This window comes from Melanostigma gelatinosum (assembly GCF_949748355.1).
Source record: "Melanostigma gelatinosum genome assembly, chromosome: 17".
Classification (NCBI taxonomy): Eukaryota; Metazoa; Chordata; class Actinopteri; order Perciformes; family Zoarcidae; genus Melanostigma; species Melanostigma gelatinosum.
The window spans coordinates 21,169,287-21,183,887 of NC_136650.1; the positions used below are offsets into that span (position 1 = coordinate 21,169,287).

Below are 14,601 nucleotides of genomic sequence, written 5' to 3' on the forward strand. Positions count from 1 at the left end.
GCAGAATGGTCCATTTTAGAATCATATGTTATATTACTGTATTATAATTATTGATGCATTGATTTATCTCTTAGTAAAGTAGCATAACATGGAAATACTCAAGTAGGCAACTTCAAATACTACTTATGGGACCTACAGTACTTAAGTATATGTTACTACTACTACTGAGTTACATTCCAGCACTGCAAACATATTCATACAAAATATCATGTATTGTAATGCTGTTGTTAAAGTCGCAGACAAACGGACCTACATGCTGTTCTCCTGCAGGATGCCACTGCTGCTGCCTCCAGCAGCCTGAGGTGATTGTGTTGAGTCAAATCTCGCGATATTTCCAGTGAGACCTCTTTTGTCATCACAAAGCCGTTCTGCACCCAGGCAAGAAGAGTATTGTAGAAAATGCACCCCAGTAATGACACCAACATGGAGGCAATTCCTACACATAGGAAGTATATGATAAACAACATTTCCAAAACCACAGAGACGTTTTCAGCTCGTTAAATAATGAAGAAAATGCACCGGGCATGATGATTTAATGGTTAAACTTGCCAAGTCTGTTGAAAATGTCAGCGTGCAAAGACTCAGATTAATGGATAACCTGCTGATGCTGTTTTAAATGTAGCACTGATCTAAAGCGCACCTTTTGGATGCAGTCAATAGAAAAGACACCAACATAACAGTTGTACCGTAACAGAGATGTGTCTTTATTGAATCAAACTGAATTCATACAGCAAAGTTTACACATTGAAATTAAACAGGGAGTGTTTAACAAGAGTGAAAGCGTGCGGGTGACAAACTAAAGAAAAAATGTACATTTATTGCACAAACAGAGAGAAAAAAGGGGAAGAAGGTATTTACAATTTCACCAAATAGTATTCGTTAAAAATATAGTGACGAAAGTGAACCTTTTCTTTTTGATACAACTAGAAAGGTGCACTCAGTGATTGAATTAATATAACCCACAATTTACAAATCCCACTTGAACATGCAGCCATATCTTAATTTGTATTAATTTGTATTAATTAGTGCTGGGCAACGATTAAAATATTTAATCGCATGAATGTTTTGCGAATAATCACATTGTTATGGCAAAGTTCAATAATGAATTCAAAAGTACTGCTATATGAACAAAAGGTCAAGAACATTTGGGTTGCAAACACTTTAAACAAATAAGGTTATTTTTAACAGCAGTATTCCCTTTACACAGCAGCAGTTATAACACAGTTATAATGATTCTGATAATAGATATTCAGCCGGTGTTCATAACTTTATTTCCATGTGTGTAATAGATGCAATTTGAAATATACACCTTGAAAACTGCAAACCTATCTATGTCATGTTTTTGTTTGTTAAATTCTCAGTAGAGATAACTAAATGATGCTTATGATACATATTCCAAACAAAAACACTTTAAAAACTGGACAATATGTATTTTAATATTGTCACTGTTGTAAATTGTCTGATTGCATGATTTACTTTTATTGTGAAGAGCATGAAAACGGAAGTGCTTTTACTTTGAAGAGACAGGAAGTAGCATGATACGTGTTCTTGACGCTAACAATATTGATGATACGTAGAAAACCACATGTCGGGTGCAAGAGCGCGTTGTGTTCACTGTAACACTGTAATACTGCAGTTCAGGCATTAAAGTGTTGAATTGTGCAAAATCAACAAATCAATAAATCAAATCAATCCTGTAACGAGACGATCGCTCGCGCGCGCGTGTGTTTGTGACACAAGAGTGAACGATGGTGACGGAGTGTAGGAGGGGTTCCGAACCCGGGGGAGAAGGAAGTGACGCCACACAAACACAGCTGTTCACTGCTTGCTGCCTGGTTCTTGTGTTAAAAATGTAGCTTAATAATAATAAATAAGTAAAAGACTGCGTGAACGCGCGATAATATAATTGTCGGCGTTCATTAATTAATGCGTTAACGCGATAATAACGTGTTAACTTGCAGGGGTAACATCAGGGGTAACTTGATTGAGAGAAAATCTGAAAATACTTAATAAATGCCCTGTAAGGCATAGATCAGGGGTGCCCAAAAGGTCGATCACGATCGACCGGTCGATCGCGGAGGTAGTGCGGGTAGATCGCATGCCATTCAAAACTAAATTGATGTCCGCATGGCATTTGCCACTTGATTTTCTAACACACGGGTCACCACGTATGCGCGGTCAACCGCGCAAGCTACTGCAAAACTCCGGCGAGCTAATTAGTTAGCCTTCCAATTTATTTCTACGAAAGAAGCTAAAGCTGCAGCGCCATGATTTGGGAAACTTCCAAAACCTCGCGTCAGAACTGGAGACTCAACGGAAGGCGTGTGTTTGACAAATGCTTTCGAGACTTTGCTTTACTCGAGCCAGTTGCTACACTTATGTGCTGCACATTTCGGGAAGATATTGAGGGTGATGTACTCGCATCAAAAATTGCAACGCGGTTTCACCTGAACTCGTCTGGAGTGGAGGATGAGATTCTGACACTGCAAGCTGACATTCAGCTGAAGTCCAGGGCTCATGGACAGTTTCCTCACAGAGGAAAAGTATCCAAACATGAGGACATGTGATACCTTCTTGACTGCATTATTCGGCTCTACTCATTTATGTGAGTCAGCCTTTTCCCACATGAAGAACATTAAGTCCATACACCGTTCCACCATGACTGATGATCATTTGAAGTCTGCTTGAGGCGGCTACCAGCAGCTACTGTCCGGACTGTGCAACGCTGGCCAATTCCATTCAGTGCAAGTCATCAGAGTAAGGTAATGACCAAAAATGTACAGAATTGTATTGTGCCATAAGGGTTCATGCAGTGTGGGCACCCCTGGCATAGATAGTCCTCACTTTAGATGAGGTCGATTTAAAATACTTAATAAATGCTTTGTAAGGCATAGATAGTCTGTAAAGTATGCCTTGTGAAAGTAAGGATGGTCTACAAATATCCCCAAACTCTCCAAAATACTGTCTGCGTGTCGACATCAAGGACCATCGACAGAAGAGGACCATCCATCATCCGGTCTGTCACAGGTCAGAAGAGACAAAAGGTGAGCCAACCATTGGTTCATCAGTGTGACTGAAGACCTGTTTGATGCTGCAGACTTTGCCACGACAACTCTGGACATTTCACTCTGTGTTTGCAGGAATGAATCCTGAAATAAAGAGACGTTACAATATTAAATGTTAAAGAAAATACAGAGTTTATGAAAAGAAACCAACAAAACACTTTTGCATGTTCAGCATGAATTTCACTGACTTCTGCTTTGACTGTAAATGTGGGAGAGCTCATACAGTATACGCAGTACGTCTTCTACTGTGTTGAATCCAACAGTGGAGTAAAAATGGCTTCACTCACCATTATTGTTCCTCCTCCAGATGAAGAGTCCAGCGATGCAGAGTGCCAGAAGCAGCAGCAGTCCTACAACAACTCCAGTAACAACACCTGCAGGAAACTCTGACGGAGAAACTGGAACACAAAACATTCACACGTTGTCTCTACCACAGATGATGAGAACAATGTCATCAGAGAAATAATTGCCCAAACTATAACAATAATAATAAGAAAACCTGTTTTATGCTGCGATACCCGGAGCTCTTTCACCAGAGATGAGCTCATGAACATCAGGGGTACTCCAGCGGACTTGGTTCCAACTTTTCTGCTAACTTCTGTGGAATTACTGGACATTCTTGTCAAAGGTGCGCTCACCTTAGCACATGCAGTGAGCCGACGGAGGAGAGGGAAACGGGCCAGCGTACGGTTGTGCGTCTTCGCTCACGTGGATTTCGCACACCGCTGCCGGGCATATTTCTCTCAAACGTCCGATCACTGTGCAACAAACTGGACGAACTTCAGCTACTGGTGGGGAAAGACAGAGACTTTTCTTCATCTTCCGTTTTGTGCTTCACTGAGACCTGGCTCTGTGGAATGATACCGGACTCTGCGTTCCAGCTGACTGGCTTCCAGCTGTTCAGAGCGGATCGCGACACGGAGCTCTCTGGCAAAATCTAAAGGTGGAGGAATCTGTTATTGTACCAACAGTGGCTGGTGCAATGATGTGTCAGTGATTCTACAGCACTGTTCTCCTGATCCGGAATCTTTCTTCATGAACTGCTTTCACTCCCCCCGTGAGTTCGCCTCTTTCATACTGGTTGGTGTCTACATTCCGCCGCAGAGCAACGTGCAGGAAGCACAGCGCGCGCTCGCCGATCAGATACGGTGTGTGGAGCGGACCTACCCGGATTCTTTAGTCATTGTCCTTTGTGACTTTAACAAAGGAAACCTCAGCCACGAACTCCCTGAATACAGACAGTTTATTAAATGCCCTACCAGAGAGGAGAACATTCTGGACCACTGCTACAAGCATAAGACACCCCCACTCCATGAACGACCACCGCATGGCAGACGAGCTAAACGAGTTCTACTGTCGCTTTGACAGACAATGGGACAGTCCTGACTCCATCCACCACAGCTCCATCTTCCAGCCCCAGACCACCAGGTCCCCCCAGCCCAGCAGGGGCCCATGCCTCTGTACCACCCACCACAGTGGAGAGTGATGTCAACAGGCTCTTTAAAAAACAAAACCCCCGCAAAGCAGCCGGCCCAGACTCGGTCTCCCCCTCCACCCTGAAGCATTGTGCTGATCAGCTGTCTCCGGTGTTCACAGACATCTTCAACACCTCCCTGGAGACATGCCACGTACCAGCCTGCTTTAAGGCCTCCACCGTCATCCCCGTCCCCAAAAAACCTATCACAGGACTTAACGACTACAGGCCCGTCGCCCTGACCTCTGTGGTCATGAAGTCTTTTGAACGCCTAGTCCTGTCCCACCTAAAAACCCTCACTGACCCACTCCTGGACCCCCTGCAGTTCGCTTACAGAGCCAACAGGTCTGTAGACGACGCAGTCAACTTGGCCCTTCATTTCATCCTCCAGCATCTGGACTCCTCAGGAACCTACGCCAGGATCCTGTTTGTGGACTTCAGCTCTGCCTTCAACACCATCATCCCGTCTTTGCTGCACGACAAGCTCTCTCAGCTGCAGGTGCCCGACTCCACCTGCAAGTGGATCACAGACTTCCTGTCTGACAGGAAGCAGCACGTCAAGCTGGGAAAACACGTCTCAGCCTCTCGGACCATCAGCACCGGTTCCCCCCAAGGCTGCGTTCTTTCCCCTCTGCTCTTCTCCCTGTACACCAACAGCTGCACCTCCAGTCACCAGTCCGTCAAGCTCCTGAAGTTCGCGGATGACAACACCCTCATTGGACTCATCTCTGGTGGGGATGAGTCCGCCTACAGGTGGGACACTGACCATCTGGTGACCTGGTGCGGTCACCAGATGGTCAGACCAGAACCTAGAGCTCAACGCTCTAAAGACAGTGGAGATGGTTGTGGATTTCCGGAAGAATGCAGCCCCACCAGCCGCTATCACCCTGTGTGACTCCCCCGTCGACGTGGTGGAGTCCTTCCTCTTCCTGGGCTCCATCATATCCCAGAACCTCAAGTGGGAGCTGAACATCAGCTCCATCACCAAGAAGGCTCAGCAGAGGATGTACTTCCTGAGGCAGCTGAAGAAATTCAACCTGCCAAAGACAATGATGGTGCATTTCTACAGAGCCATCATTGAGTCCATCCTCTGCTCCTCCATCACGGGCTGGTACGCCGCAGCCACTGCCAAGGACAAGGGCAGACTGCAGCGCATCATTCGCTCTGCCAAGAGGGTGATTGGCTGCAATCTGCCGTCCCTCCAGGACTTGTTCACTTTAAGAACCCTGAAGCGAGCAAGAAGGATTGTAGCCGACCCCTCCCACCCTGGTCATGATCTGTTTGTGCCCCTTCCATCTGGTAGGAGGCTGAGGTCCATCAGGACCAAGACCTCACGACACATGAACAGTTTCTTCCCGTCGGCAGTCGGGCTCATTAACAGAGCCCGGGACCCCCACTGACTCTGTCATCCCCAGGACAAACTCCTACCGGTCACTCCCCCGCACATCCCTTCTATCACACTCGACATTTTCACACTACACTTTCATCTCACTGGTTTATAGTCCTGTTATCTATTCGTTTGTGCACTTTATCTTATTTTATATTTCACTTTATTTTATATTCCACTTGTTTTATATTTTACTTTATTTTATATTTTCAGTAAATTTAATATGTTCTACTTTGCACTGTTGATTGTTGTTGATTGTTGTTAAATGTTACGCACCTCCCGTCATGTCAAATGCCTCGTATGTTCAACATACAATGGCAATAAACAGTTCTGATTCTGATTCTGTAGAAGAAGAGGATGAGAGGTTGCAAACCTGATTCTTCTATCAGGATGAAGAGGAGGGTTAAAGATTTAAAAGTCACAACAACTCGTCTATTGAATTCACAACAAAATGCTTTTGGGCATAACCTCTGAAGTTATGATCCAGGTCTAGCGTTAGTTTTTAAACCTCCATCACCTCTGATCTCAGTCTTACCCCAGTTGGTCATGATCTGTGCTTTGTCCAGTTTGGTGACGATGTCGTCCTCCACACCAGAGAGATGGAACACACAGTCGTACCTCCTCCAGTCTTCAGGTGCGACTGATGAAAGGATCAGGTCCACACTGATCTGGAAGGATCCATCGTGGTTGGGGAGGATCTCTCCGTGGTCCACGTCCTCGTGATGCTTCTCTCCATCTTTCCTCCAGTACATCATGGCTCTGTCAGGGTAGAAACCTGTAGCGTGGCAGGTGACTGGGGAGGAGGGAGTCTTCTGGAGGAGAGACACTGAGGGAAGGTCTAGGGATTTAAAAACCAAAAAGAAAACTGTGTATAGGACTTAGGCGATGATGTGATTTAATTCAGATGCACATCATGCAGTCTACTTACACCACCAGGGGAGCCTTATTCATCATAATACTACACTTACTGAATTAGTACTAGTGAGGCACTGCAATAAATAGTATAATTAATATTAAACAATGACAACATCTGGGGGTTGTGAAGAGGCATGTGAACACTTTAGTGTCCTTTAAAATGCATCAGGTCACGTGAATCTACCTGTTCTCTGCAGAGATCGCCTCCCATAGTCCACATACGTCTTCAGCCAGTGAGGACATTCGTAGTTGTAGTAATATTTCTCGTATTCTAATCTGTCTTTGTCAGCATCCCATCTACGTTTGGTGCTGAACGCCTGCTGTCTTGGTGCAGTCCACGTCAGCGTCTGCAGGTCCAACACAATGAAGTCTTCTCCATCATAACCATACTGACTAAAACCAATAACCACTTCAGTCTCATCATCCCAATCACAGCCCTCCATCCTCTGTAAAATGTGGGCACCTGAGAGAGGTAGAGAGGGAGAAAGTGACATCGCAGCACAGACGATTATGAACACATAACATCACATCTTCACCACAGAGACACGCTGATCCACCAACTACTGGCTCTGTGGAAGCCACTCAACATCTGCTGGAAAACAGAGTGAAAGTCCATATTCTCTTCATCAAACAGCACTGGCATGTGTTTATACAGGAAGCTACATCTCACCAGCCAAACGTTAAACATGGACATAAACAGGCCTACCTCCAGTTTGGTTTAAGCGCTGCTTCAAGCCGTCAAGGTTGGCTCTGAGGAAGTGCTGCTCACTCAAACACTTGTGAAGATTCCACTCAATGTGGTGTGGGTTATCCTTTAGCAAATCTCTCATCCAGTCCTGTTTGAGCACCGCGGTCTTGATGTTGCTGTCACAGTAAACCAGCTGAACGTCATCGAGCATCCCAAGACCCACAAACTCTGGAAGGCTTGTGACTCCAGAAGTTGCAGTCACGAAATATTTCAGGGAGTATTTCACTGCAGGACAAATAAGGTTTATTGGAACTTAATTTGTATACAGATTATGGATATTAATGGTCGTCAATTACAAAAAAATGAGAATTTTAAAATATATTAAATCACAATGAGCTACCTAAATAATATGTTACAGACCCACTAACGTTACTAATTTCATGTTGTGACTTTGTGCATTGAGCAACGAGTCATGTAGATGGCCCGTGTACAATAATAATATATTGTTTTATTGGAGCCTTATTTTAAATCATGTAACTTTGGCCTTCTTACAGCAGATATGTGTTCATTTGAGATTGTGTACTTTAGGGAATTATTATTATTAGCTAGTCAATGTCTTGTAATAGTTCTCGTATATAATTTGATTTACAAACAATAATATTTGGGGATAGCCTCTATCCTCCCTAAAGATACGGACATTGCTTCACACAGAGGTTATGAACAACTTTTACTTTCCTACACTGAAGCATGAATGCAGCATATGTGTCGTTCTGTAACGCACTGACGAGTAACCTACATGAGAACAATACACAGGCTGATCATGTGAAGTCAGCGTCAAATGGTTTGAATAACGGTATTGACGGAGTGAAAGTGATGGCTCCTGATGTCGCACTTTGTAAAGTGACTGCAATAATAACAGGAAACAGCGTAACGGTGAGAGTCACAGTGTGATCTTACCTGTAGATGCAACATGACAGAAGAGCAGCAACATAAATAACGTTTTCATGTTGATATGATAAGTAAACATCAAGCTAAAGAGCGAGTTAGCTGATTGACCGTTCGCCTTTGATACTGCGCATGCGCAGTGTAGGCGTGGCCATGAAAGTGATAACATCAAAAATAGTCGAAATCGACATCACCACACATGGACATACAGTACATGGTTTTCAATGGACAGGAAAGATATGACATTTGAATCTGAAAAGTAACTATAGCTGTCAGACAAATAAAGAGTATTATAATTCCCTTTCAAATTTAGTGGAGTAGAAGTTTATGCAACTTCATACTTCTAAATGGTAATACTCAAGTAGTACAAGTACCTCAACTTTGTATGTAACGATGTGTTTGAATAATATTGCTTAGTTAGCCTACAGTCCTCCACTGTATAAACAGGTACAAAGGTACAACTAAAATAACTTTACATTCATGATGCAGCTATTGACTAAAACATGTTTCCAAAACTTGTATTCTGATGTTTCTACATATTTCTACAAATATACAGAGATGGAAGAAGTACATATATTGTACTTTAGTGAATGCAGCGATACCACAGGGTGTAAATACTGATACAAGCAAAAAGTCCTGCATTCTATTTGTTTCTTTAGTAAAAGTACAAACGTATTAGCATCACAATATGTAGTATTAAGTACCAAAAGTAAAGGTACTCTATGCAGAATGGTCCATTTTAGAATCATATATTATATTACTGTATTATAATTATTGATGCATTGATTTATCTCTTTAATGTTGCAGCTGGTAAAGATGGAGTCAAACTAATTTATACTGCTGGGAAGCTGAATAGATAACACATCATAACCAAGTTGATTCATACTTTGTAATCACCTGAATCTGCAAAGTATCTACAACCGTCAAACACATAGTGAAGTAAACAGTAGTTCAGTATTTCCCTCTGAAATCTAGTAGAGTAGAAGAGTAAAGTAGCATAACATGGAAATACTCAAGTAGGCAACTTCAAATACTACTTAAGTAGGACCTACAGTTAAGCAAATGTAGCTACTACTACTACTGAGTTACATTCCAGCACTGCAAACATATTCATACAAAATATCATGTATTGTAATGCTGTTGTTAAAGTCGCGGACAAACGGACCTACATCCTGTTCTCCTGCAGGATGCCACTGCTGCTGCCTCCAGCAGCCTGAGGTGATTGTGTTGAGTCAAATCTCGCGATATTTCCAGTGAGACCTCTTTTGTCATCACAAAGCCATTTTACCAGTATTTAAGTACATTATTATATATAGAAATATTAGAAAACACCTTCAAATCATATGATAATCGTCTCAAATAAAACACACATGGAGACAACAAGGGAGCACAGAATCGAGGCACACATGGGAGTGTTTATTGTGTTCTCGCGAGATTTCGATGAGTTGACTTGAGTAAATGCCACGTCTTACCAGTAGCATCACCGTAGACATAAGTATTAGCGGTTTATCAAACATACTGCACGCAGGACAGAGATTTATCCGACACAATCCGGTAAGAATGACTTGTTTGTGTCTTTGCATTGTGTGTCGCAGTTATTGTTGTCCGTGCTGCTGCAGCAACACGTTAGCAAGTTGGTTGATAGCTAAGTTAGCTAGCTAGTGAAGCTAGCAGGCTTTCTTCTGCAACTTGTGCGATGATGCGTGTTTGTTGTTTGGCTTTCACTGTTTACTGTGAGATTTAAGTTAACAGATTATCCCCACGTCCGATGCACGAAGCTGCCAGTAAAATAAACACACGAGTTCAAAACAAAGCTGGAGAGGCTGGTTGATAAATAGATAAACGTTTCGTTACAGTTACAGGAAGAGTTCATCCCAAAATCAATTGACTTGTGCTTAAATCACGACTAAAATAACTACATTTGAAAAGTTAAACGTGTGTTTGGGGTGAACTGTCCCTTTATGTCTGCACACATCATAATGATGTATTAATATCAGTTGAAATGAGCCCCACCTTTACCACCTGCAACATTAAAGTGATGTACACATAATGCATCAATAGTTATGATCCATTGATATAATAAAATGTATGCAAAGGGACAGTATTTTCTGTATATTTTAATGTCAATACTAGCACTTCTTTTCACTGAGATATTTGCTACTTTTACTTCAGTAAATGATCCGAGTACTTCTTCCACCACCGACCATGATGCAGCAAAATGCATCCCCATCTGGAGTAACTGCAGTTGCCAAATTCTTGGGCAATTTTAAATACCTGCCATGTTGGCACTATAATACAAACATGCTGATCTGATGAAGAAAGGCCAGCTCGACATAACACACCCCATTCTCACTGAGGAGGAAGCACGGTATCTGGTCACTTCAACCAGAGTTGGTGGTAATCTGGAACTCATTTGACGACATACAGAGTGTGTTATGTAGCTACTGTAAGTGCATAACATCTCAAAACACGTAACGCATGCCATTAAACAGATGGTGTACTCCTTAATCGTGTGATGTGTGCATACATAGACATGAGGCAGAGTGATGGTTACTTTTATGAACAAAATAATGTTTACAATCGAGCAGACAGAAGTGAACATACGTGAATATTATATTATATTATAGGTGTAAACAGCCACTGATCATCAGACACATGTGAGTTTATATATTTATGTCTTCTTCACTGTTTCTCTCTTTGTCAAAGGGGATATTATGGGCTGTGTACGTCTGCTGGCACTGACGCTGGCCACGTCTGCAGTACTCCTGTTAGCCGCCCATTCAACCAGCGCCCATGGGGACCACGGCCACGGCCACCATCACCACGGCCACGCCCACGGGGAAGACGATCACCAGGAAGACGCGAGGATGTTCCACGGAGCGAGCAAGTGGAGCGCCGAGGCCAACCTCCTTCCAGACGAAGAAGAGCAGCACGTTCACGACCATGGGCACGCTCACGATCACGCTCACGGGCATGCTCATGATCACGGGCACGCTCACGGGCACGCTCACGGGCACGCCCACTCTCACGATCACGGACACGCTCATCAGGAGGATGTTGTTCGGGTGCACAAGGAGGAGAGTGGACACGCACACTCCCACGGAGGGGAGAGGGTGAAGAGGGAGGCAGAAGGAGAGAAGAGGGACATGGTGGAGCTCTGGACACAGGTGTGCTCGTGGGTTAGAATGGGAACAATGGGTCGTCTGTCTGAAATGTGGAATTGTTTGCTTATTTGCCTTCTAGCTGAGCGTTTGATGAGGAGATTGATAACACGGTCACATCTCTCCGTTAAGACTCGACAGGAAGTCGCTGCTTCTGGCCAAGAAATGGTCGGGCACATAACCGAGGCTCACCGTTTCTGTGTTTTCTATTCTAAACCAAACTCACCACTTGCTGTTCACATTCAACAAGTAGATTTAAGAGTGGGATCGGACTTCTCATCTGACTCTCGGCTAGGGCTGGGCGATATGGCCTAAAAAAAAAATCTCCGATTTTTTTACAAAAAATCCGATTCACGATTTAAATCGATTTTTTTCCCCCAAAAATTTTTGCAGATGACAGAAGCTGTTGAAAACAATTTTTTCTTTTATTTTGTGATGATTTTCCCAAGTAGGTTGATAAAAATAAAGTGCAAACAAAACCTGAACATTGTAGAAAGGTGCCTGTAGTATACAAAAAGTATTTGGTCACTCTTTTGTTTGCCTGAATCATTTAAATATAAAATTAAATTAAACATAACATTAAATGGCATTAAATAGTAGCCTTCCATTGTAAACAACTGTGCAAATGTAACTTTTTACAGTAAGCTTTTCTAACTGAATACACTGATACAAACACAGCATGAAATAAAATGTATATGACCCTTTAACATTCACATTTTCAAAAGTGCAACATCTGATCTAACATCAACATAACATATTTTGCACAGTAAATAAGTGCATGTAAACAAAATCAAGTGCATTCACAACATAACCAACAGTATTAAACAGTAGTGCATGTTTTTTCTAAATATTTTTTGCCAGGAAGACAAGCCTGTCTACTACCTCTGGCTTCAGGCATGCACGGTGGCATGTAACAATGCCCCCCCCCCACACACTGAAAAGCCTCTCAGAGGGGGCACTTGTAGCTGGCACAGAGAGGTATTTCTTTGCTAAAGTACTTAGCCTTGGAAAGTTAAGTTGGTGACGCTTCCACCAGTCAAGTGGATCGGTGTCTGGGTCAACCTGCTGGACCACAGGTCAGTTGTTGCGGAGTAGAATGACATCCCCTCCAGCTCCGCAGAGATCCTTTGGCGTGTACTATTGTACAGCCGAGGCAAGGCAACGTCAGAAAAATGTTTACGGCTTGGTAGCACGTACCTGGGGTCCAAAGCTTTGAGACGGTGAATAAACCCCGGCTTTTCCACGGTGTATATGGGCACCATATCTTTTGCGATATACATCGCGACTGCATCCGTGATGGCTTTCCACCGGGCACTCTTCTTCTCATGCGGAGTACAGTTGGTGAAGCAGTGAAGCTGCTGGCCGCCATTGTTTTAGTTTGTAAACAATGCGCGCGCACTCTACTACGGGAAAAAGGGGTGGGGGCGATTTTCTCGATTTTCAATAAAACACATCGCCTTAAAGCACACATTCGAATTAATCGATTAAATCGATTTATCGCCCAGCCCTACTCTCGGCAATACGCTTTTTATTCCCCGTAAACGTAGTCATCAGTTTTATTCTCCTCGATAAGGAGCAGGCTGTCCATGTAATCATTTGAGTCATTTTTACTGATCAATAACATCGTAATCTTGATTCTGAGATCCTCATCCACGTGTTTTACCCTCGTGTTGTGTATGAAAGAAAAGTAACCCTCCCTCCTCCATTCCTGTCCGCAGGCCATCGGAGCGACCCTGCTCATCAGCGCCGCTCCTTTCCTCATCCTGTTCCTGATCCCGGTTCAGTCCAACAGCGACCAGCACCAGAACCTGCTCAAGGTGCTGCTCAGCTTCGCCTCAGGGGGACTGCTGGGCGACGCCTTCCTCCACCTCATACCACACGCTTTGGGTGGGTTTGTCGATTGAGTTTATTTTTTACCACTAATCCGTGTTGATGAGTTTGTATTTTCTCCTTCACCGTTGCAGGTTATCTTGAAACAAACTCTTTGTTAAGATGCATTTATGAATTAAACACCTAAATGTGAGATCAATCATCAGTGCACAAGAAAATAGTCCCCTCTTGAATCAAACGCTGTATATTCACCCAATGCACTCTCTTCATTTTTGATATGCACTCCATGCACATGAAGGAAGGCAATCTAAGAGACGAAGCTCACTTCCACTCTGTCTTTAGACGAACATGAATATCTTCAACGCTGATGATGATGATGATCGAATGCTCATCCAAAACACAGTCTCTGTTTCAGGATCTTCAGTTCATCTGTGTGAGTGTAATGTCTGTTTCTGCCCGTGTCGTGTTTGTTGTGCACAGAGCCCCACTCTCACCACGGAGAAGAAGCTCACTCGCACGCAAGTGAGGAGTCACATGACCACGGTCACTCCCACGGTACGCAGTAACACCCCTTTCTTTTTGCTTTCGTCACATGGCGCTCTTGTTATTGACGGGTGATGTCGGATGCAAAAGTCCGCCAGAGAAATGACCCCGTGTCTTCAATCTTCAGCTGTATGCTGTAATAATAATCATATCCTCTGCCTGCACAGGAGCTGCCCACGGTCACATGATGTCAGTGGGTCTGTGGGTTCTCGGTGGGATCATCGCCTTCCTGGTTGTGGAGAAGTTTGTGCGAGCGCTGAAGGGAGGACACGGACATTCCCACGGACACTCGCATGGTACGCCATGGAATACATCGAATATTCATCTGCAAAACAAAAAGCATTCTTGACTTGATGAAATGAAAGACTGTTATTGGGTACATTTGTATTATTTTGCTCAAGTGTATATTAGCCAAATGACCTTTTTAAAATCATCATTAAATCAGCCTCTGCAGCCGCTGCTCCGAATCTCATCAGTTGATCTGAGGCTTTGTCACATTTCCAGATGCTCCCAAGGAAAAGGACAGTGATGAAGAAGAGGAGAAGGAAAAGAAGCAGAAAGGAGAGAAAGCAAGCAAAGACAAGACGGTGTCA

The 14,601-nt window shown here is 43.5% G+C and overlaps 2 protein-coding genes across 2 annotated transcripts in view; one reads left to right on the top strand and one right to left on the bottom strand.

Annotated features, from left to right (window-relative positions):
* Positions 1-691: 691 nt before the first annotated feature.
* Positions 692-8,609, bottom strand: LOC306791604 (major histocompatibility complex class I-related gene protein-like). The gene is made up of 6 exons (XM_079288404.1): positions 8,487-8,609; positions 7,548-7,814; positions 7,026-7,304; positions 6,462-6,764; positions 3,353-3,463; positions 692-3,149 (listed from the first exon to the last, which is right to left on the bottom strand). The coding sequence occupies exons 1-6, from the start codon at positions 8,554-8,556 to the stop codon at positions 3,124-3,126; spliced, it is 1,056 nt and encodes a 351-aa protein (XP_079144530.1). The 5' UTR covers positions 8,557-8,609; the 3' UTR covers positions 692-3,123.
* A 1,308-nt stretch (positions 8,610-9,917) lies between these two features.
* Positions 9,918-14,601, top strand: part of slc39a7 (solute carrier family 39 member 7) — a 7,550-nt gene continuing 2,866 nt past the window's right edge. Inside the window, exons 1-6 of the mRNA XM_079288753.1 lie at positions 9,918-10,028; positions 11,181-11,641; positions 13,354-13,522; positions 13,946-14,020; positions 14,176-14,304; positions 14,513-14,601. The exon at positions 14,513-14,601 is cut by the window's right edge and continues 25 nt beyond it. Of these exons, the coding sequence (XP_079144879.1) occupies positions 11,189-11,641; positions 13,354-13,522; positions 13,946-14,020; positions 14,176-14,304; positions 14,513-14,601 (915 nt within the window). The 5' untranslated portion in view covers positions 9,918-10,028; positions 11,181-11,188. The remainder of the gene's footprint in view (positions 10,029-11,180; positions 11,642-13,353; positions 13,523-13,945; positions 14,021-14,175; positions 14,305-14,512) is intronic.